General features: G+C 42.6%; 1 protein-coding gene across 1 annotated transcript in view; it reads right to left on the bottom strand.

Moving 5' to 3' along the window:
- LOC149182422 (peamaclein-like) overlaps window positions 1-24,741 on the bottom strand; it is a 43,966-nt gene extending 19,225 nt beyond the window's left edge. The window contains 2 exon segments of the mRNA XM_089418509.1: window positions 24,480-24,573; window positions 24,673-24,741. Of these exon segments, the coding sequence (XP_089274635.1) occupies window positions 24,480-24,573; window positions 24,673-24,741 (163 nt within the window).
- Between the last annotated feature and the right edge of the window lie 255 nt (window positions 24,742-24,996).

Here is a 24,996-nt window from a genome sequence, read left to right as displayed (position 1 = left end):
GAACTGATCATGGATTTTCTCTGCTATGTAGGTTGCATAATCATACTGCACAGCTGGAGGCTTACCAGGGGCAAATATGGACATCATTGCCATTATACTTTCATCTACATCTTCCAGCCCCCTGAACCCTAGGACATAGCCAATCAGATCCACTAGCATTCTGCCCAACTCATTCAGATAATGGTACCCAATAGGAGGGGTTCTGACTGTTTCTGAACTTGGTGTGACAAACAGTTGGTTAATCTTGACAATTTGGTCACTGGACAGCTTGATCCCTGTGTTAATCAGATTCTGCATGGACAGAGGGGTCAATTTCTTGGCTGTATTGAAGTGCAGCATCTGGTTTATGCTCTCTGGGGTGATCTGGAACAGGACTAGGCCTGTGGGGCTTATGACTGCCCTTTGGCTGGGGTCATAGCATTCCTGGCAGCTATAAATGAGCTCTGGCATTGGATTGACTTGGGGAAGGTTGTATATGGGCAAATTTGACTCCCAAATCCCCAAGATATCTACCCCACTGAGGTGTTGGGCTCTTAGTTCATTCAACATTAGCACATTATACTTGGTTCCCATGGGGAACCAATCCAGCATTTGGTAGTCCATGTCCCCCAGGGCTTTCCATGCTAGTTCCTGGTGAGGTGCATTGATGGGCTTAATATTTAGTGCAATAGGGGTCTCCATAGCTCTCCAAGTTGCAAGAATTGTAAATAGACAGGTGGAATGGTGAAAACACAGTCTGGAGGCAGTCTTCTGTGGAAACAGTTGAGGTTTTGAGTATTCAAGGGGAATTCTCTCAGTAGCAATTGAAGTACCACTGGAGTCTAGTGACAGAACCTCTCTGTGGTGTAACTGAACTCTCTAACCGGGTGAATTATGTCTATTAGCAATTCTGCCGGGAAAACGCAGAATTACAGAGGTTTAATGGGAATTGCAGGTTTCTAGAGCTCTGCCAGTGTTTCTTGGCCCTCACAATGACAATGCTGGATGAATGAAGGGGAATGAACGGTGTAAATATAGTTTTTATGGTTCTGATATCCCTCTGAGCAAATTTAAGCTTAATGAAGGTCGTATGGAGGGCGAAATGGTCTAAATACCTGTAATTCGACGAGCAGAGGTTGAAACACAGGTGCAGAGTTGCTTTTTGAGGAGGTCGCCCGGGCTAATCGACTGGTTGGTGAAAATTCGAGTTGAAACGGTCAAGCAGAGCGTTCAGTAAAAATCACAGTGAAAATGGTAAAAACACGGGAAAAATTGGTAAATATGGGTTATTTTACCAATTTGGCGCTTTTTTCTGCTGACGTCAGCATGACGTCATTGGTGGGTCATGGTGAGGTGACGTCAGCTGACGTCATCGGGCGACGTGGCAGTGGGTGACTGGTCAAAGGGGCGGCGAGGTGGCAGCCCAGTCAGCAGTGAGGTGGGCCAATAACATAGGCGGGTACGGGCAGGCAAAGACGTGGCGGCGAGTCAGCGGCGGGTAGGTGGCGGTTAACGTGCAGCGGTCACGGTTAAGGCCTTAACCGCCGCGGTTTCTCGGGGCGGTTTAGGTACGGCGCGGAGGATGTCAGAGCGGGCTCCGAGATGGTTTAACGCTCGACGCGTGGAGGAGGCCTGACAAGGCGCAACGTCACTTCCCCGGGAGTTAAATCGCCGCCACGGGAAGCGCTCCGATATTGCTGTGGGCCGTCGGATCTGATGGGCTTGATCCGACGGCTGGCGGAGGGGAAACATGCGCGTTTGATATTGTGGGCGGAAAAATCAAACTTTATGGGTTTTATGTGGGTTTTTTCAATGTTTTGGCTCAACCATAATGCGGTAGGATTGGGAAACGTGCCAGAGGCGGGTATTAACCATTTGCAAAGGTTTTATAGGCAAAATGGGTTTGGAAAGTGGGTTTTGGCAATGCAGAGGTGATTTGAAGGCAAATTAACTTGCAGCAAAGGGGAAGTAGGGTGGAATAGGTTCACCAAAGTGGCCAGATGCCATTTGGTCCCTTTTGAGAAATACACGGCTATTATGCCTAGGGGAGGGAATATACATAAGATTTGGGGTTTTATACACCTTAGTGTTAATAATATTAGGGGTGGGGTAAGATAAGGGAGGTTATATAGTAGAATTAGGAGTTAATATGAATGAAGGAGGGGAATTTAGAAAGGGGGTGTTAGTGATGGAGTAGAGAGGGAAAGAGAAGAGGTTAGTGATGCTCTTTGCTGTGAGTTCATAGAATTCACCACTTTGTTTGCTGATAGATTTATGGCCTTGGCAAGAGACCTATTGATGCCTGTGTAATGGTGATCATATTCTTTCTGCAACCACAACTGCCTACCCAACTATTTTCCTAGCATTTTTTGTTTCTTCTTGGAGGGGCACTTGAACTTGCAACCCTCAATTGCCTTTTCTTTTCTTTGGCTTTTTTTTCCTTTTCTCTCTATCTACTTCTACCCTTATGTCTTCCAAGGTCCCAGATTAAACTTTTGGGAACCTTTGCTTCTCTACCTGAACTACTTGTCTGCCAAGATTAAGCTGTTTGGACAGACCTCTTTCTCTATTCTACAACACAAAATTGAAACATGACATGATCCAGATTAGACTGTTGAATCATCCACAAAAATTGAAATAAGGTCCTCAATACTTGAAACACTTTACCCAGCTCTTGCTTTCTAGGAAATATGGGATCTTTGGGATACCAGAGCAGAGCATATTTGGCTTTTCTCTTGCCAATCATGAAATATGAAACCTATTACTATAGGTATCCAACAGGCTCAAAAAAGAGGTTTTATTTAAGTGAATCCTATGGGCCAAATACCATATTTGTAAAATAGGTATGGTAAATTAATAAAAATATAAATAACGAGAGGAATGGTAAATAAATAGAACATTTTTTTATATTTACTCCATAAGTCACCTTATATTTGCGAACACTCAAAAAATGCATTATATTTAGGTGAAACCTCTGGGCAAAATACTATGGGCCAAATACCATGGGCTAGATTATTATTAATACCATGCCAAAAAACATTATTAACCCATGGTATTCAGGTGGAATGTAGCCTATTTAAAGGGGTGAATTAAACAGTCATAGATCCATCTTTACTTTGGATCTACTAATCCCCGAGAGGGATCAAATATTGTGATATGCAAACTAGCATAGAGTGAAAAAATAATTGATATCTCTCGGGGCTTAGTGGATCAAGAGTAAAAATGGATGTTGGAATTTAATGTATGTTAAACATTTTAACTTGATTAAAATAAAAAATAAAATAAAAGTCAGTTATTAATTTTATTAATTTTTATAAATTACTAATAGTAATTTTTAAGCTCGAGGTTTATGATAACCCATGGTTTTGACTCATGGTAATACCATGGTATTCATGTGAGCATAGACTATTTAAAGGGGAAATTATATCATCTTATATCCATCTTAATTATGGGTCTACCAAGTGCTCAAAGGGATAAATAGATTTCATCCCTCTAAGAGTGGTAGATGTGGAGTTAAGATGGATATAGGTTGGTTTTTGTGATAATGAAGATATTAAATATATTTAGGAAATTATATTGTAAAACATCTTAAAGTGAATGATTAAAGCTACATTTAGTCACTTCAGAAAATTTAGTCAAAAAATACTAATATCTCCATTAATATTGGTTTTTCTGATTTAACAAAAAAAATTCAAAATAGTGAAACCTTATCACTCTTTCCGCATCACCCTCGCAGAAGATTTCCCACCATTTTTCAAACATTCTCAATATGATATCTTCATGAAAAAGTTTAGGTATTGATGTTGGATTAGTTGTTTGAAAAATAAGTTGGTTTGTACAACCTTTCATCTTCTGTGCTATTCTTAGTTTGTCCTAATGATTTGTAGGGGTTGGAGCCACTGCACCATATTTTCCTAAAAGGTGGAGATTGTTCACCAAAAAAGGAAATTAATCTACATGTTACAACGTTGTTAAAAATGCGAGATGTATGAGGGTAGTGAATTATGCTAATAAGCAATTTAGATTGGGAGAGACGTAATTAAATTTTATTATATAATTGAAGATTTCCAATTAAAATAATAATAAATCTACATTTATATATTCATATATTGATTGGAATGTTTCTCACAATGGTCACTTCTTTCAATTAAATCCCTTTCAAGCCTTTGGGATACCTAATACTTTCTTATATAATATAGTTGGGGCTTGCTACTTGTTAGCGTGTTGGGGTAAACAAACTTGATGTGTTTTTTTTAATCTCGCAGTTGGAGTCTATGGAATATGAAAGAAATTTGATAACTTGAAAAAAGTCGTAGCTTAACAAAAGTTGTAGAGAAAATATTAATCTCTCCTACCTTGACAGAACTCGTGGTCAATATCAACACCTACAAGAACTTTATTGTCGAATATTATCAAAACTAATAGAAGGATTTGAAAGAGTGTATTGTAAGAACCTTGACAAACATGGCCACTGAAACTTGGAACATTGTTTGTAGGAAGAGAAAATTATGTTTCTTTTTTCCAAACATGTATGTTAGTATATTACAGTTTAATGAATATGTTTTCTTATTATCATATATTGTTTCATACTTTAACAAAACATTTGCCAAGATTTTATAATTCAGTGAAAGATTCTCCATCACTGTACAAGATAATATAATCCGGTGAGAGATTCGCCAAAAAAATTATATATACATATTATATTATTGATAAAATCGCCTCCCTTTTTTCCTATGTATTTTGGGGATTAGCCCATTTATTATACATATAAATATAGGGTCGTTCTTAAAATTTTCTCTGCTCTCTTTCATAGAGCTGACCATTGGGTTTTATTTTTTAATACAAACATTGCCATTTTTATCATGGTATTAGAGCGTCAGGGCTGAGGAACCCGTACGCTGGCTAGTGGGTGGTTCTTTGAACTGAGATCATCGCAGTTGTAAGGTGGATAACTGCGACAATTCAGAAATCGTCGCTGGTTTTGAGTGTACCTCTGTGATGAGTGCATTGTAGCTCCTTCACACATATTTTCTAATTTTTTCGTCACAAAAAAGACATGTACAACTGCAACGACATCGCAGAAAGGACAGGAACTTCTGCGACGATCGTGGAAGCTAATAACAAGGATGTGGCTGCGAGGGGAAGCTAAGAACATGGATGTAGCTATCAGAGAAGCTGTGTGGGGAAGCCAAGAACAAGGTTGTAGCTGAAAACAGAAGGTTGTTTGGAGGCTAAGAAGGAAGCCATACTGATCTGCGTGTGTGCTGCGAGATCAAACAACATTGAAGAATATTGATATGTCTCTGTCACAGATCTGGGGTAAATTTAACATATTTTACTTGTCGAAACTTATTTTTTCTAAATCGCCAAGATGAATAACAATATATTTGAAGCATGCATGAACGAGCATAACAAGATCGATGGTTCCAATTATGCAAATTGGAAGTTTAAGATGCAGATTCTACTAGAAGCGCAAAGTGCTTGGACGATTGTGAATGGGTATGAGCCGAGGCTCGCGGCTGGATCAGCATCAGTCCCAAATTGGGAGAAATGAGAAAGTAGCGCAAGAACAATGTTAAAGATGTCAGTGACAGACTGCATTGTACTGCATATCATAGAAGGTAAGTCAACTAAAGAGATCTGGGGAATTCTGAAGGAATTGTACGAGATCAGGAATTCAAATCATCTTCTATTCCTCAAGAGTAAGATCTTATCCATGAAGATGGAGAAGAATGAAACAATTGCTTCATTCGTAGCAAGGATCAAGGATCTGAAAACTAAATTATTAGACATTGGTCATACAATAGACGATACAAATCTTGTAACCATTACAATGAATGGTGTCACTGATGATTATCAAATGTTCATCACTGGGATAAATGCCAGAGAAAAGATCCCACATTTTGAAGAGCTGACAGTATATTGATTCAGGAAGAAGAGAGGAGATAGACTCTGAAGCCCCAAAGTGTCGATATTGCATTGATGGTGAGGAAAAACTTCTACAAAGGGAAAGGAGGTCCACAACAGAAAAACGGAGCAAGTTCACAAAAACGGCCAAATCTAACCCAAGCTATGCAGCCGAATAAAAACTACTCTGAAACTAAATATTTTTATTGTAGAAAATTGGGTCATATTGCCAGGGAGTGTAGGAAAAAGAAATATCATGGAGAACAGTAAAAGCGAAAGAGACATGTAGGTCATCTCGCGAATGGTGATAAGGTATAGAATTGAAGATTGTTCATGGCAGTTCATGATGAAAATGTTGATGCAGACATCTGGTATGTAGACTCGGGAGCGTCAACACACATGACAGGGAATAAGCATTGGATGGAGGATTTTAATGAGATCAACGAAGGGGCACAGATTTACCTAGGTGACGATAGAAGTCATCAAATCAAAGGATGTGGGAAAGTTTTTGTTATTCTACCTGATGGTAATATCAAACAAATTTATAATGTGATGTATGTGCCTGGCATAAAAAAAAAACTTGATTTCTGTATCTATGATTACAGATCAAGGTTTGAAAGTTGAATTTTTAAAATCTAACTACGACATTAAAGATCTGCTAGATGGCATGAAGATAATTGCTACAGGAATCAGAACAGCAGGACTGTACAAGTTGGATGTGAGACCTGCACCAGTTCGAGCATCGATAGCAACAAGCCTGACTATAGAAGAGCTTTGGCATCAGAGATTCAGCCACATCAACTACAATGATTGTTGTTACTACAAAGAAAGGAAATGGTAAGAGATCTTCCTATGCTAAAACAAGTACACAATGATTGTGATGCATGTACTTTAGGAAAAATGAATAGAGAAGAATTCCCTGTTAAAGTAGAAAAGAAACAGAGGGATATACTGGAGTTAGTGCACATAGACCTTTGTGGTCCCATGTAGACAAAATCATTAGATGGTGCATTATATTTTCTACTGTTTATTGATGACTGTACAAATTTTCCTTGGGTGTATTTATTAAGTAAGAAGAGTCATACATTTGAATACTTTAGGTAGTTTAAAAATATGATTGAAAGACAAACAGGGAAACAGATAAAAATTCTTCGCTCTGATCAAGGGTGAGAATACAGGAAGGATGAGCTCATCAGATATTGTGAAGATCATGGAATTTTGTAGCAGTATACAATACCCCATACTCCACAATAGAATGGAGTAACAGAAAGGAAGAATAGAACACTGGTGGAATGTGCTAGAAGTATGCTGAAAGGTTAGAATCTTTCGAATGGTTTTTGAGCTGAAGTAGTGAATACTGTAGTTTATTTGAAAAATAGGAGTCCTACAAAAAGTCTTGAGTCTAAAACTCCTTTTGAAGAATTATATGGATATAAGCCTACAGTAAAACACTTAAGAATATTTGGATGTAAATAATTTGCCCACATACCAAAGGAAGATAGAAGAAAATTAGACTCAAAAGCCACCAGATGTACTTTTGTAGGGTATTGTTCGTCATATAAAGCATACAGATTATTTAATCCCTCTTTGTTAGTAGAGATGCTAAATTCCATGAGTAGGATAATGAAGAACCTGATGAGCAGTATGATGGATGGAACATTCTGTACTTTGAGGAAGAAGAAGGAGAGAACAATCAGGGTCAGTAGAAAACAAAGGCAGAGGATGAACAGTAACAACAGCAATAGCAATAGTAGCAACAACAACAACAGCAGCAGCAGCAATAGCAGCAGGAAGAAATAAATGATGATTGAATAAGGTTTGAAACCACCACCCCACCACTCAGGAGATCAGGTAGGAAAGCTCAAATGCTTGCAAGATATAGGGAAAATGCTTTTATAACTAGTATGATGAATGTGGTTGAACCATCTAGTTATAAAGAAGCAAATGAAAGTAGTGAATGGAAAACAGCCATGAAATAGGAATATGTCTCAATAATCAAAAATAACACTTGGGAATTGGTTGAACTTCTTAGAGAAAGATAGACCATAGGTTGTAAATGGTTATATAAACTGAAAAATAATGCAGATGGAACTATTAAAAAACTGAAAGCTAGGTTCGTTGCAAATGGGTACACACAAAAAGAAGGGATAGACTATGAGGAAACCTTCGCCCCTGTAGCTAAATTGAACACTATCAAAATGTTAATCACTTTAGCTACTAAGAAACATTGGATGATGCACCAACTAAATGTAAAGTCTGCATTTTTGAATGGAAAACTAAAAGAAGAAGTTTATCTAGAGCAGGCAGAAGGGTTTGTCCAGAAAGGAAAATAACATTTAGTCTGTAGATTGAAGAAAGCACTTTATGGACTAAAGCAAGCTCCCAGATCGTGGTATGAGAAAATTGATTCATTTTTTCTACAAGCTGGCTATAATAGAAGTAAGAATGACCCTAATATTTACACCATGAAAGATGAACAAGGGTGCGTAGTGTTGATTTCATTATATGTAGATGATTTGATAATTACAGGGGATGATACATATCTAATTGATGAAATCAAGCACAAATGTCACAGATGTTTGAGATGAAGCACCTTCGTGAACTCTGATACTGTTTATGTCTTGAAATCTGGAGAGATTTCGGTCAAACATTTCTGTCCCAAGAAAAGTATGTCAAGGCCTATTAGAAAAGTTTAGAATGGATCAGTGTAAGTTTGCATCGATACCATTGCAGCAATACATCAAATTGCAATGTGAGGATGGCTCAAAAGCAGTGGATGCAACACTTTACAGACAGCTGGTTGGGAGTTTAATCTACCTAACCACCACTAGACCTGATTTGGCTTATGCAGTGAGTGTGTTAAGCCAATTTATGTCTAAGCCACTTGAAAGCTACTGGAATGTAGTGAAGAGTGTTTTGAGGTATCTACAAGGTAATGTAGATTACGGTATTATTTACATTGACTCTTCTGATGTTAGATTGGCAGGATTTGCAAATTCAGATTGGGTAGGAAATGTAGATGATCGGAGATCTATAACAGGTTATGCATTCAGTCTTGGATCTGGGGTGATCACATGGAGCAGCAAGAAGTATAACATAGTCTCCTTATCTTCAGCAGAAGCAGAGTATCAAGCCATGTGTGCAACAACGTGTGAGGTGGTTTGGTTTCGGAGACTTCTTCAGGATGTTGGGGAAGAACAGACAGTCACAACAACAATCAGATGCGACAATCAGAGTTCAATCAAGATGGACAATAATCTGGTGTTTCACAAAAACACTAAACATATTGATACTCAATTTCAATTTGTCAGGGAGAAAGTGCAATCCAAAGAAATTCATTTGGAATATTGTAATACATGTGATAATGTTGTGAACATTTTCACTAAGCCTTTTGGAAAATTTAAGTTTCAAATGTTCAGGGAGATGTTAGGCATAGATGTGAACCCATTATCCATTAAAGGGGAGTGTTGAAGATAATGGAGAATATCCTAGAATAGGTAGAGTTGGTTCACGTAACTTCAGGATATGAATTAGTTTCTATTTCTTAGGATGTTGTTCTAACTTCCCTAAAACCATGTGATGAGCCCCAAATTTGGTAACATTTTGGGCTCATTTGGCCTAACTACCCTTGCTCAATTCTTCATTTTTCATAACTTATGCATCATTTTTTTAGTATGTTTATGTCATTTGTATGAATAAGGGTAGTCACTATTCCTAGGTGGATAACACGTGCTCATTTCAGGATTTTTTGACACATGTTGGAGCAAAACCGAGCAAACAAGGGCTAGGAGACAGCCAAGCTAGGGTTGAGGAATCGTAGGGGAGTTGTCTATGGCATTAAATAGACTTCCTCGGGATCTTCACCCCCAACTCCGAGCTCCAAAGGCTACCAAAAGCGGATCTAGAAGGCAGCCAAACAGATTTTGTGGAAGCAGTTGTTCACTCCCAGTTTGGTCAGCCAAGTCCCATAGATTTAGGAGGCCATCTTGGGCCTCGTGGTGTATAAATGATAAGGCTTCAGCCTTCGAAGAGGACTTTTGAAAAACTTTTGCACATTCTGCACTACAAGCTGCCAGCTCTGTTTTGTTCTTTTGTAGCCATTATTTGCATGACTCTTGACTTATGATTATTATTTTTTAATGGGAAGCAGTCAGATTTGATCTCAGCTCTGAGTTTCTAGAGGAGCCATAGCTCTCGGGGTTGGGCCCAACCTAAGAGCCTAGGGCCTCCTTCTTTGTATTGATATCTTTCCTTTCAGCATTATGATTTTCCTTATATGCATTTGAAATGCAGTTTGTTGAGTTAGATTTCGTTGAGTGGTTAAGTAGGTCATTGTTGAAAAATAGAGTTGCTTCAGATGTCTAGAATAGAGTAATGAGATAAGAATTGATAAGAGCTCCAGAAAAGGGTTGCCTGCACTCTCATTTTCACCTCTTCCTAGGGGCTGGAATTGTCGACAGTGCTGCCCAACAAAAACACTAGGTTGCTTACCCATGCAATCTTTGGTGCAATGTTTTCATCTGTAGGAGTTAGTCATGCGTTCAGATCTTTTGGAATGTTTCTTTACTTAAGTGCTATACATGGTTCTCTTTAGGAATAAAGCTTCTGTTCATTGGTTTCATTAATAGTTAGGATAGATTAGTTAATATTTTGATTGTGTGCAAGACATGGTTGATTTGGTTAAGTATACATTGTGCGGTGCATCTCCATCACTCTCTCGTCCATCTAAGCTTCGTCCAGGCCAACTGCTCCATCTCCAAGTTAGGTCCCTCGTCTCACAACTACTCTTTTGCCCACGTCACCCTACCTTCTTGCCCTTCCGTTGCCTCAGCCCTCTTTAAGACAAGCTAGCTTTCCACACCCTCTTATCACTTCATCCCTCTGTCACTAAGTCATTTCAGACCCCTATCCTACCTCCCTATCCATTCATACATCCTCTTTCACTCACCCATCATCCAAAAATCCAATCGTAGAACATCCTATAGAAATTTCTGAACATCCTGTAGAACCCCTGCAGACTTCCTGTAGAAGCTCACAAATGAGGTTTCTTGATAGCCAAACTTTGTGAAAATCTCTAGAAGGGTGTTAGGGATTCCTTAGACTCCCTCTAAACCTTCCCAACCTTTTCCAAGCCTTTCTCATCCTCGATCCACCCCTGCACAGTAAAAAGCCAGTTAAAAGCACACGCATGATAATTCAAAAACTTATTCAAAAATACAAAAAGATGTGTTCTTCAGATAGAGATAGCATAGGCATGTGCATTTTACCTTTGTATAAGTAATGGCATCTTTTTCAATAGTTTGCATCCTTTCCTTTGCACCAGTAGGGTTAGTTGGTAGAATTAGGGTTTGCTAGGGTTTGCGTTACTTCTTGGCTTTCAGTTTCTTTCCGCAAGTAGATTAGCTTCCTTTGAGTTAGCTTTCATCCATCAGTTAAAAAGCTTCTTCTAAAAGCTCATAGAAGTTGGCTTAAGCCCCTAGCGGACTTGTGCCAGCTGACCAAGTGATAGCTGCAGCAAGAGCTAGTACTTGTGCATACAGCACCGTCGCTTCCAAGTTTGTTACGAACTACCGGGTTGATAAAAGTAAAGACGGGAGTCCCAGGAGTTGCAACATTATTGCTGCAATACTGGAGCCCACCATCTTTTTGGCGCCGTTGCCGGGGAAGCGTCAGAGCATTGGTGATTGCTGCTATTCTTCTATTTTCTACTACAACCTTCTGCTAAGTAGTTTATTTCATTTCCATTCCCGCAAAAGTAGCGTAGACTTTTCCTGCTTTCATAGATTAGCATTTCAATTCCGCAATTTCATTTCCTGCTTTCATAGATTAGCATTTCAATTCCGCAATTTCATTTCTGCAAGCGTAGATTAGCATTTCAATTCCGCAAGCTTAGCCTAGCATTTCATTCCTGCAATTTTAGTTGAGAAAAATAGATTAGTCCTTTCATGCTTTCATTTCAATTCCACATTTCCATTTCAGCAAGATAGTTAGTTGCAGTTCAATCTATTTTAGTTTTGCAGGTACCAGAGAAAAAAAACAAAAGCAATCAAAAGTCTTTCCATTTCATGCCTCGTAGAAATCGAGATAAAACAGGCAAATTCTTACCCAACACCCCCACTTCTTCACTAAGTCACCCTTCTCTCTTCTTTGGTGACAGTGATCCAGAAGAACCTATAGGCGAGCCTCCTGAGATATACGAAGATCCTATAACAGAAGAAGAGTTAGAGAACACTCCATCTGAAGCCATGGCTGACAATATAAGAGAAGATGAGAGAATAGAAGGTGCCTTTCCCATCTGAGAGACCAATGGAGACATGAAAATGAAAAACACAAGCCCCTCCGCTTTACCTCACTTCCATGGACTGACTACTGAAGACCCTGATACCTTCCTGTTTGATTTTGTTGTCCTTTGTCGAACCTATGACTATACCGAAGATGAGCAAAAACTGAAACTCTTTCCCTCTACCCTCAAGGATGCAGCATTACGTTGGTTCATGGGCTTACCTGGGAACAGTATCACCACTTGGGCTCAGATGCAGCAAGCTTTCAATACCAAATACCGGGACTACTGTAGGTCCAAGGAAGCCAAGGGAGAAATCTTTCGGATGACCATGGGAAATGATGAGTCTTTAGAATATTACGAGGAAAGGTTCCAACTTAGCTATAAACGGGTCAGGTGCACACTTGACCCTAAATCTCTCAAGTTGGTCCTGCTCCGAGGATTTCCTGAAGACCTTCTAGATACCCTTCACATGCTAGCTGGAGGAGATATTTACCAACTACCTTATGAGGATATAAAGACTGTGTTTAGAAACCACTCTAGGGCAGCCCGGAAAAGAGGTAGAGGAAACCCCCTCTCAGCTAGTATTCCTTTCTCCAAACATGAGTTTGCAAATCAGTTAGAGGACCTCAAGAGTGAGGTGAGACAGACCATTGCCATGCAACTTGATACATTCCAAATCCAGCAGAAGAAAGAGGAAGCTAAGAGGGCTTTGGCTATCTTCTGCCCTAGGTGTACAAGGAAGCACCCTAAGAACGAGTGCCCATTACATTCGGTAGAGGTATGTTTCGTTTGTGAGGAGGACCACCCCACAAACCAATGCCCAACCTTACCTGGGCTTAAAGCCATGTACCAAGGAATGGAGGCACCCACTGAACCTCTCTATTTCCTCAACCAAAGGAGGCCACATGGACCTAGACCTTACCAGCAGGGGATGCAAGGGACATCCCAAGCTTATTATAGCCCCACCCAATCTGCTCCTATGCCTTCTTGGGGTCCCCCTGCTCATCCTTCCTGGTCTGTGCCCCCTCCATGGTCTTACCCACCTCAATACCATACTCAGCCCACTACTCATTCATTTCACTCACATGTCCAGCCGCAGCCTCAGTGGAATGCACCTCAACCGGGGTGGAGGCCCCAGTACAACACTCCTCCCGCCATTTTGCCTCCACCACCAGCTCAACCACAACCATTACCTCCTGCTCCTCCAAGACAACCCCAAATGCCTGCTCAACCGAACCCGAACCCCAACAACTGACAGGCCCAGCAGGTATATACTAGGGAAACAACATGCCCTACCTATGTTGTGGAGATCCAGGAGATCAACCTGCGATCTGGAAAGACTCTTCTGGATCGCCAACCTCCTCCCCCAAAGGACGAGGAAGATAAACAGGAAAGTGAACCAAAAGCCATTCCACCCTTTCCTGAGAGACTAACAGCAACCACACAACCCAACCTAGAGGAGGATGAGCTTTTGGGAGAACTCAAACAGTTGTGTGTGAAAATACCACTTCTCCAAGCCATCAAAGATGTACCGATATACAACAAACTGGTTAAGGAAAAGTGTTTCAGACACCCAGGCAGGCGAAAAAGAGATGCCTCAACCATCAATGTCATAGGACAACTGTCTGATCTTATGTTGGGGCAAGTAATCTGCCCAAAGTATTTGGATCCTAGGAGTCCTGTAGTTGATGTCCACATCAATGGCACCATCATACCCCACACTTTGATTGATTTAGGGGCTACCATTAATGTGATGACCAGAGATACCATGCTCAAACTCAACCTTCAGGGTTCCTTAAGAAAGACCTCGACAGTCCTGCAGCTAGCAGATCGCTCCACCGTGACTCCCGAAGGGATTGTGGAGGATGTCTTGGTCTTTGTTGACTCTTGGGAGTACCCTGCAGACTTCTTGGTTCTCCAACCAAAGGCAAAGCTTACTGGATACCCCCTTATTTAGGGAAGGCCTTGGTTAGCCACTGCGGATGCTTACATAAGCTGCCGTGCAGGAAACATGACCATCAAAAATGGTCCTATGTCCAAGCAGCTAGTCTTATACCCTCCTACCCAACCTCTATTAGAGCATGACTTACCACTTTGGTTGGGAGAAGGAGAAGAGGATGAGGTGTACTCTGCACCCTCGTGCACCTTAGAAACCACCAGGGGAGGTCCTCAAACCGAGGATGATTTGATTGAGACCTTGATTCAGAATCCACCCCCCAGTGCATTTTCCTTAGAGAAATTGGTGGAGGATACCCAAGCCAGCACCTTAGTGGACCTTTGTGTGACCAATCCAATCACTCCCAGAGTAAAAAATGTGGAGTTTGACCCTGAGAGAACGTTAAAGATCAGCTCCTCCCTATCTCCTTCCCAGGAAAAGGAGCTGTGTAGTCTGTTGGCCAGTCATCTGGATGCTTTTGCTTGGAGCTATAAGGAGATGAAAGGAGTACATCCTTTGGTCTGTACCCATCACATCTAGATCAAAGAAGATTGTAAACCGATCAGGCAACCCCAAAGGAGAATGAATCCAGCCCTTAAGGACATTGTCAAAGAAGAATTGCAAAAACTGTTGGATGCAGGATTCATTTACCCCATCTCGGATAGCGAGTGGGTGTCCCCTATGGTGTTGGTTCCCAAGAAAAATGGGAAGTGGAGAATCTGTGTGGACTACCGAGAACTAAACAAAGCCACCAAGAAAGACCACTTTCCTCTACCCTTCATAGATCAATTGTTGGATGGACTGGCGAGAAAGAAGTTTTTCTCTTTCCTGGATGGGTTTAGCGGGTATAATCAGATCCAAATCAGCCCAGAAGACCAAGATAAGACCACCTTCACTTGTCCTTGGGGTACCTTTGCTTACCGAGTTCTTCCCTTTGGGCTATGCAATGCTCTTGCCACCTTCCAGAGAGCCGTCTTGAGCATCTTTTCTGAGCTGGTCCATGACTCGGTGGAAATCTATATGGATGACTTCACTCCTTATGGGTCCAACTTCCAGGAAGCATTGTCCAATCTGGGAAAAGTCCTAACCAAGTGCATTGAGATGAACCTGTCCCTTAGTCCTGAAAAATGTGAGTTCTTGATGACTGAAGGGACCGTGCTAGGACATACCATTTCTCGCCAAGGGTTACAGGTGGATCCTAACAAAATTGCTCTCATCAAAAAGGTTCCACCTCCTCAGAAGGTAAGAGATGTTCGAAGTTTCTTAGGTTTAGCAGGGTATTATAGGAGATTCATTAAAGACTTCAGTAAGCTAGCCTCGCCATTGTTTGGCCTCTTAGCAAAAGATGTTGAGTTTAAATGGACTGACGATTGTCAGAGGGCTCTGAATGAATTAAAGGATAAGTTGGTGTCTGCCCCAATCTTGAGAGGTCCAAATTGGGCCCTACCTTTCCACATCCACACTGATGCCTCGAACAAAGCCATAGGGGCAACCTTAGGACAAGTTGAACAAAAACTTCCATACGCCATATACTTTGTCAGCAAAAACTTATCCAAAGCAGAACTGAATTATACTGTAACTGAGAAAGAATTCTTGGCCGTGGTCCATGTACTGAACAAGTTTTGACATTACATCACTGGCTATCAAACATTTGTACATACTGATCATGCTGCAATTAGATATTTAATGAATAAACCGGATGTGAATGCTCGTATTATTAGATGGTTACTTTTGTTGCAGCAGTTTGATTTGACTATCGTTGACAAACCAGGTAAAGAAAATGTTGTTGCTGACTTCTTGTCTAGATTGGATTTACCTGCAGGTGAGGATGGAACAGTGGATGACCAGATGCCAGATGAACATCTGTTTGCTATCTCAGTACTCTCTCCATGGTTTGTTGATATAGCAAATTATCTTGTCTCAGCACAGTTCCCTCTGCACCTATCCTCAAAAGAGAAGAGCAGAATTGTAAAGAAGAGTGCCTCATTCACTTGGATCGGGGGCAACCTGTTCAAGCTTGGCCCCGATCAGATCTTAAGGCATTGTGTAAGGGAGGAGGAAGTCTTGGACATCCTCCTAACCTGTCATGACGGGCCTTGTGGAGGACATTTTGCAGCCAAAAGAACTGCCTTCAAAATTCTACAGGCAGACTACTATTGGCCCACGCTTCATCAAGATGTTAGAAGATATATCAGCCAATGTGACCGATGCCAAAAGATGGGGAAACCGACTCCAAGGGACAAAATGCCTCTCCAACCTCAAGTGACTCTTGAGCCATTTGAGAAGTGGGGTATGGATTTTGTGGGTCCTATCAATCCTCCTTCAAGGCAAAGGTCTTACATCATTGTGTGCACAGACTATCTGACAAAGTGGGTAGAAACCAAGGCAATCAAAACAGCGACAGAAGAAAAGGTGGCTGAGTTTTTAAGAGAAAACATCTTCTACAAATTTGGCTACCCAAGAGAGCTAGTCACCGATCAAGGAAGCTAGTTCAACTCCAACTTAATTGAAGACCTACTTGCTTATCACAAAATCAAGCATAGGACTTCCACCCCCTATCATCCTCAAGCAAATGGGCAGGTGGAAGTCACCAATAGAGCATTAGAAGGGATCTTGACTAAGGTGGTGAGCAGCAATAGAAAAGATTGGGCAGATCGCCTGGTTGAGGCCACTTGGGCTTACAACACCACTTGGAAGACCACAACCGGCTTCACACCTTATGAGCTGGTCTATGGGAAGAGAGCTTTGCTGTCAATTGAGTTCGAGTACAACACCTTGAGGATGGCAGCTCAGCTGGACCTAGATCTTAGCCATGCCCAACAAGAAAGGTTATTGTAGCTGAATGGGCTGGATGAACACCGAATGCAGGCCCTTCTCCACTCAGAGGTGGTTCAACTTCAGAGGAAGGTATGGCATGACCGACACCTCAATGACAAGCAATTCCAGCCGGGAGATTGGGCACTGTTGTACGATTCCAGACATAAGGATTTTAAGGGGAAGCTGAGAACAAGATGGCTGGGACCATATGCAGTGGAGAAGTGTAACGACAATGGGTCTGTTCTTATTTGGACCATTGATGAGGAAGCCATCCCCATGCTCGTCAATGGGCATCGACTAAAGATCTACAGGAAACCTCTTTCGAGGCACGAATTCATCAAAACTGTGGAAAAATCAGTGCTGGTCATAGAGAAGGGTTCTGCCTCTGTTTTGGGCATACCCTGAACATCAAAAAAAAAAAAAAAAAAAATAAATAAATAAAGATCCTTGGGTGAAAACCTTTCTGAGGCTCCCAAGGCAGATGGTAGGGGTGAAAACCTCATTGAGGCGCCCCTGCTGTCTCTCTGAAAATTTTTGAATAAAAAAGACCCTTGGGTGAAAACCTCCCTGAGGCGCCCAAGGCAGATGGTAGGGGTGAAAACCTCACTGAGGCGCCCCTGCTGTCTCCTTAAAAAAAAAAAACCAAGAAAAAAGAAAACAGAAAAAGAAGGGGGCAGAAACAGGAAAACAGGCTCAGGATTTGAAAATTCATGCAGGTTGCAGGTATTCCATGCTGGAAAGGAGGCCTCTCAACTCAAGGACAAAGGTCCCTACTATGCTACCAGGTGACCTCACCAGCACTCCCTCCAGAAACACTCATCTCTTCCAAGGTCTGGGCACGATTTGATCACAGTTTAGCCTTCTACAGGAAGCTACAGGACTTTCTACAGGAAGTTCTGTATTTCTACAGGAAACTTCCTATAGAATCTTTGACGGCCCAGGACCGACAGTGTGGAAGAATTTGAAGCCCGAAGTCCAATAAGGAGGCATGCAACCAATGTTTTTCTCCATCACCCACTGTTGTCACCTCCTTCTACCACCCATGCTGCCATACAATGGAAATACCTGCACAGTCAAATCAGAACGTTGGATTCTCAGAAGAAACAATTCTCAAATGGAATAAAGTATGCAGAGGCCCAATGCGCTACTTATCAAGGCAATCCGAGGACCCTGCAACCGTGACCGTGATTCCACCGTTTCGGCATGCACCTTAGGAGGAGAAACGGCTACAGGATATCCTACAGGAATCCTATAGCAGTTGATCCGGCTAGAGCATACACCATGAAGGCACCTGCAACTCATGAAGCTGCCGCATGCACCATCTGCAGCCAGGCAACCGGTCTCGTAACCAGTAGCAGTCGGCAAGAAAGAACTCCCATGCCTGTGCATGAAGCAGCAGCAAGCGGATCCGTCACCCTCGTCCTGAAGCATGAAAATAACGTCGTGGCCGCACAGGTAAGTGCCTCACCCTGTTTCGTCAAATTACATGAACAATGCTCTAAAATGTGTGCGAGTATGAAAATGAATGGGTTGAGCAAGTCGGGTAGCCATTCAACTGGCCACCACGACCAGTCCGATGGTCTCGTCCGATCCGGAAAGCGTTGGTTGCGTCAAAAAAGACAGGAAATGGATACGTGGGAAGTGTCCAGTCAGAGAGAAGCGGCGATCTAACAGAAAATGGTGGTGGTAGATATGCAGGGAATGATTCGGCGGTCAGGCAGACTTACAGTGGAATGATAGCAGGTGACGTCATCCAATGGGCCGGCAGGGACAGCTCACCCCCGCGCCACGAGTTCCGCAGGGATTCAAATCCACCGGCTAGATCGCGTATGGCACTCCACTCATTTATCCTCAACCGCTTTGCAGTCGAGTAAGCATCCGAAATTTCCTGAAGACTGTTACTCCGAGTCCTCGGCCTGTTCAAACGTCCGGTGGTTGCACAGAAGGCCCAGAACCACTGACGCGCTCTCCAGAACCCGTGCACGACTTCTACAGGAAGCTGTGCTACAGGAAGCTCACCGCTACGGAGGAAATTAAACTATTCACGTCAAAGGTGGCAAGTTGGAATGAGGTAAGCCTGAACATAGTCCTCCCATGCAATTGGTTCGAAGGGTGGTGAAGTCGACGTCCTAAAAGAGTAGAATTACAGTCTGTGCATGAATTTGCAAGCGTCGTCTTACTTCTGCATGAGAATTGTCGTCGTAGTGTGTATGCGGGGTTTTTCTACAGGGTTTGGTTCATAATTGAGCCACTGTCAAGGCTCACCTGTAGACAGTCATGAATTTACAAACTGTGTGCATGCCAGAGGCGTAATTCTGCGCTCTGTCTAAGGAAATCCCAAAGGTCCATCTTTTTATACGTGCCAGCCAGCTCCGGCTAACACAGCAAGCTTTCACCATGCCGAGTGGGTTCATTAGGAAAGAGTCGACAGACTCAAAGAAGCTACGGAAAACCCTGAGGTGGTAGACCTGTTTTCTCGTGCACGGTGGATGTTGTTCTGCGACAAGCTTCAAGGTTACGATGACGAGGTGGCAGAAGAATTCCTGCAAGCTTTGAAGCCAAAATCAAAAACGCTGGTCGTTGTCAATTTCAGAGGTTTGAACCTCAGACTCACCCCACAGTTCATCAGCAGAGTCATTGATCTCCCGATGGGGGTACCTTGGGATAAGGAGGAAAGAAAACTGGGCCAGAAGGCTAAGAAGGAGTTCTTTCTGCCGGAGGAGCAATTCTCAGAGGACAAGAACAGAGTTCGAAGAGCCAGCCTACAGCCGCTCTGGAGTGAGGTCAGCCTCCAAATTATGAAGTATATCATGTGGGAGGGGCGATTCAGCATTGTGTATGGATACCATTTCCGGCTGCTCACAGAACTTAGGCACCAAATGGACCTACCCTCAGAAAACAAGTTGAGTATTCCTTACTTCCTCATGCAGTCCATGACTGAATGTGCCACCAAATTGTGAGAGGGAACGCCAGACCAGGTAGCCCATCATCGGCTCATTAAGCTCCTTGTGGAGGATGCACTCCACACATACACCGTCCCTCTCTCGTGGGAAGCCTTTCGAAACTTGACTAAGGATGATGACATCAAAATGTTGGCTGAGGAGCTCACCTCCTCCAACAACGAGGAGAAGGAACCAATTCAAACAGAGAAGAAAGGAAAAGGCCAAGAAACCATGGCCAAAGCACCAAAGAAAGAACACAAGGGGAAACAAGAGAAACACCAGGCTGCCAAAACAGAGGATGACAAACCCACATTAACACCTAGGGAGAAAAGGTTACAGAGCAGGGTGGAAAGGACTGAATAAGTCCACGTCAGTGAAGGCACCTCTAAGGCAACCTCAGCAAAGTCAAAAGACAAAGCACCCTCAGCCAAGCAGGCTAAAACGGTGCCACCTGTTTCTACAGGAAAATCAAAAACGGCTTCTACAGGAAGCCAGAAATCAACCGCTACAGGGCTTTCTACAGGAAGTCCTAAGAAAGGAACACAGAAGGGGAAGACGGCCAAAATCCTTGCTAGGGAGGCAGCAGCTGTGCTGGCCACCCTAAGTACCCCTCCCAAGCCAAAGGAAAAACGAAAGAGGGAGGCCCCTCTGTATTTCAAAGCAAGGAGAAGTGTAAGAATCAAAACAGGCAGGCCCCAACCTCCATCCAGCGACCCAATTACCATAGAAGACACCCCTACCTCACCAAGGGAGAGGTCCCCCTCAAAAATATCAGTCACTTATGAGCGGGGAAGCCCGAAGACAACTGCCTGGAAGGAGAGAATGGAAAGGTTGGCTTCAAAAACCTCCCTACAGGATGCTGAGGCCATTCTACAGGAAACATTGGCCAGGCTCAAGGAGACCGAAAGAATGGAGGGAGAGGCAGTCACATCACCACCAAGGGAAGACGGAGGAGAACCACGGAGGGAAGAAGAGGTAGAGCACATTCCAGAACCTAGTCCCCAGCCAAGCTTGAGCTCGTATTATAACTTTTTGGAGGCTGGAAAAATTATCCCACAGAAATTCACAGTGCCGCTTTTCTTTGCGTTGGAGGAAGAAAGAGTGAGAACCCACACGTGGATGAGGATAGCTAAATCTAAAGGAGTAGCAGATATAGGCCCCTTGGAGGAACAACTCAAGGAGGCACGAAGAGAATTAGCTATGGCCAAACACGTGGGAAACTGCCAGCGAGTATTCCTACAGGAAGAGAATGAGAAACTCAAACTGCAGCTACAGGAACAGAGGAAAGAAAGGGGCACAGCATCAGAGGACACTACAGCAGAACCTCAAGGCAAAGAAGGACTGCAAGTTGGTCTTGGGGAACTAAACCAGCATCTACAGGAAAGGGAATTGCAAGCACAAATCGAGATACAAGCTCTCAAACAGCAGTTGCAACAAAAAGAGGCACAACTGGCCTGCATGGCCAGTTGGGCCATGGATGCTCTACAATGTAGACAACCGGCCAAATCTTATGGCCTATACCTACGGGACCAGTGGCTGCAATTCCAAATTAATGCATTGGCACATAGGGGTATCTCCCAAATCCAAGACCCCCAGCAGTTCAACAGAGGACAAGGCCAAGCTATCAGAGTTCTATCTCCATAATTTGGCCCTTCCTAATGTGAATTTATGGGATCCCAACACAGTCGTGGGAGATATGCAGTTGATAGCATTTGCCTCATGGTTGAACCATGAAGAAAAGAGAGCAGCAGAGATCAAAGAGGTCATGAACCGAGAGTTACATGAACCACTGTTGATTAGAGCAGAGCCAGGGGACCCCACTGCATTGATATCAGCCCACCAACACTTAGCAACCGACTCTCAGGCTTTATTGAAATACATGGATCAGCAGGCTCAGGCCATAGCACATTTCGAGGATATGGAGCGATTATTAGGGGACAATTGTGTTCATGCTTGCACCCGCCGGTGGAACACCTTGTCCCACAGCCTCAAAATCAGGGAATATCACACTCCAACTCGAATGAGGGAAGCTCTAGTACGGGTGCCCCTCTACAAGAAGTCCATACAGAACCTCCAAGCCAGCTGGATTGGCCTCAAGCTAAGCCCACCTTTGCTTTTGGGATTGATGGAAGGCAGCACAGAGAAAGAAGAGCATAAGCAGTGGGAAGAGGTGGAAAGGAAGGCTGGGTTCCATGTCAGTGAGGAGGATACTACTTCAGAAGCCTGGGATGTGAGAGTGGCGGTGAAAGCAATGAAGGACGAGGAGCTGGATTAGTTGCTCAGGGATGAGCAATCATTTTAGCAGGGGGGTGATGATGAGCCCCAAATTTGGTAACATTTTGGGCTCATTTGGCCTAACTACCCTTGCTCAATCCTTCATTTTTCATAACTTATGCATCATTTTTTTAGTATGTTTATGTCATTTGTACGAATAAGGGTAGTCACTATTCCTAGGTGGCTAACACGTGCTCATTTCAGGATTTTTTGACACATGTTGGAGCAAAACCGAGTAGACAAGGGCTAGGAGACAACCAAGCTGGGGTTGAGGAATCGTAGGGGGGTTGTCTATGGCATTAAATAGCCTTCCTCGGGATCTTCACCCCCAACTCCGAGCTCCAAAGGCTACCAAAACCGGATCTAGAAGGCAGCCAAACAGATTTTGTGGAAGCAGCTATTCAGTCCTAGTTTGGTCAGCCAAGTCCCATAGATTTAGGAGGCCAGCTTGGGCCTCGTGGTGTATAAATGATAAGGCTTTAGCCTTCGAAGAAGACTTTTGAAAAACTTTTGCACATTTTGCACTACAAGCTGCCAGCTCTGTTTTGTTCTTTTGTAGCCATTATTGGCATGACTCTTGACTTATGATTATTATTTTTTAATGGGAAGCAGTCAGATTTGATCTCAGCTCTGAGTTTCTAGAGGAGCCATAGCTCTCGGGGTTGGGCCCAACCTAAGAGCCTAGGGACTCCTTCTTTGTATTGATATCTTTCCTTTCAGCCTTATGATTTTCCTTGTATGCATTTGAAACGCAATTTGTTGAGTTAGATTTCATTGAGTGGTTAAGTAGGTCATTGTTGAAAAATAGAGTTGCTTCAGATGTCTAGAATAAAGTAATGAGATAAGAATTGATAAGAGCTCCAGAAAAGGGTTGCCTGCACAATCATTTTCACCTCTTCCTAGGGGCTGGAATTGCCGACAGTGTTGCCCAACAAAAACACTAGGTTGCTTACCCATGCAATCTTTGGTGCAATGTTTTCATCTGTAAGAGTTAGTCATGCATTCAGATCTTTTGGAATGTTTCTTTACTTAAGTGTTGTACATGGTTCTCTTTAGTAATAAAGCTGTTGTTCATTGGTTTCATTAACAGTTAGGATAGATTAGTTAATATTTTGATTGTGTGCAGGACGTGGTTGATTTGGTTAAGTATACACTGTGTGGTGCATCTCCATCACTCTCTCGTCCATCTAAGCTTCGTCCAGGCCAACTGCTCCATCTCCAAGTTAGGTCCCTCGTCTCACAACTACTCTTTTGCCCACGTCACCCTACCTTCTTGCCCTTCCGTTGCCTCAGCCCTCTTTAAGACAAGCTAGCTTTCCACACCCTCTTATCACTTCATCCCTCTATCACTAAGTCATTTCAGACCCCTATCCTACCTCCCTATCCATTCATGCATCCTCTTTCACTCACCCATCATCCAAAAATCCAATCGTAGAACATCCTATAGAAATTTCTGAACATCCTGTAGAAATTCTGAAACATCCTGTAGAACCCCTGCAGACTTCCTGTAGAAGCTCACAAATGAGGTTTCTTGATAGCCAAACTTTGTGAAACTCTCTGGAAGGGTGTTAGGGACTCCTTAGACCCCCTCTGAACCTTCCCAACCTTTTCCAAGTCTTTCTCCTCCTCGATCCACCCCTGCACAGTAAAAAGCCAGTTAAAAGCACACGCATGATAATTCAAAAACTTATTCAAAAATACAAAAAGATGTGTTCTTCAGATAGAGATAGCATAGGCATGTGCATTTTACCTTTGTAGAAGTAATGGCATCTTTTTCAATAGTTTGCATCCTTTCCTTTGCACAAGCAGGGTTAGTTGGTAGAATTAGGGTTTGCTAGGGTTTGCGTTACTTCTTGGCTTTCAGTTTCTTTCCGCAAGTAGATTAGCTTCCTTTGAGTTAGCTTTCATCCATCAGTTAAAAAGCTTCTTCTAAAAGCTCATAGAAGTTGGCTTAAGCCCCTAGCGGACTTGTGCCAGCTGACCAAGTGACAGCTGCAACAAGAGCTAGTACTTGTGCATACACCACCGTAGCTTCCAAGTTTGTTACGAACTACCAGGTTGATAAAAGTAAAGACGAGAGTCCGAGGAGTTGCAACATTATTGCTACAATACTGGAGCTCACCACCATGTTTTCTATTTAATGTGTAATGTGCATGAACAATGTAGAGCGTTCTGCAGAGCTAGACTCTCCTGGTTCAAACTCTCTTTCGTAGAGCTAACTAGTAGGGTTTATTTTTTAATACAAACATTGCCATTTCTATCAATTGTTAAAACCAATTTTAGTAAAAAAAGAGCTTACATGCCGAGAGAAAGTTTATGTATGCTGGCCATGGCTTTATACCTATAAGAGGTGCAGGGGAAGATGCAGGTTGGTTTGGAAGAACCAGAGTATCTCCACTTCCAGTGATGATTCCTTGATCTGTGCTAAGTACAACCTATAAAACAAGAATACAAACATTCAAAATAATATTACACGACGAGAATAGTACTTCCACATTTTCAGGTAACAACCCTAATAATATTGCAACACTGACCTGCCATTCTAGGGTTGAGATCAGAACCAGGAGAAGACACACATACACACAAACATTAGCCTTCCTCATCTTCTTGGTTGCAAGAGTGTTGGACCCTTGATACACAACTGATCAGGGCGATGTGGGTTTATAAAGGAGAGGAGCATGGTGACCTACGGAGATGTGGCAACGTTGCTGGAAATTCTCACGTCATTTTTTCGAATTTGGGTCAAAGTTTTAGTTGATTAAAAGTATTAAAATTTTAGAGAGACCAAAAGATCAAAATATAGCAAATTTAGAAATTTGGTTGGGAGCAGCTTCTGCTTGGTATTAAATCCATAATTT

The sequence above is a fragment of the Pinus tabuliformis genome, chromosome 3_2, assembly GCF_031772625.1.
Source record: "Pinus tabuliformis cultivar Carrire ecotype Pingquan chromosome 3_2, CPIR1, whole genome shotgun sequence".
NCBI lineage: Eukaryota > Viridiplantae > Streptophyta > Pinopsida > Pinales > Pinaceae > Pinus > Pinus tabuliformis.
Note: the sequence above shows the minus strand (reverse complement) of the source record. Positions and strands in the feature narration are given on the sequence as shown.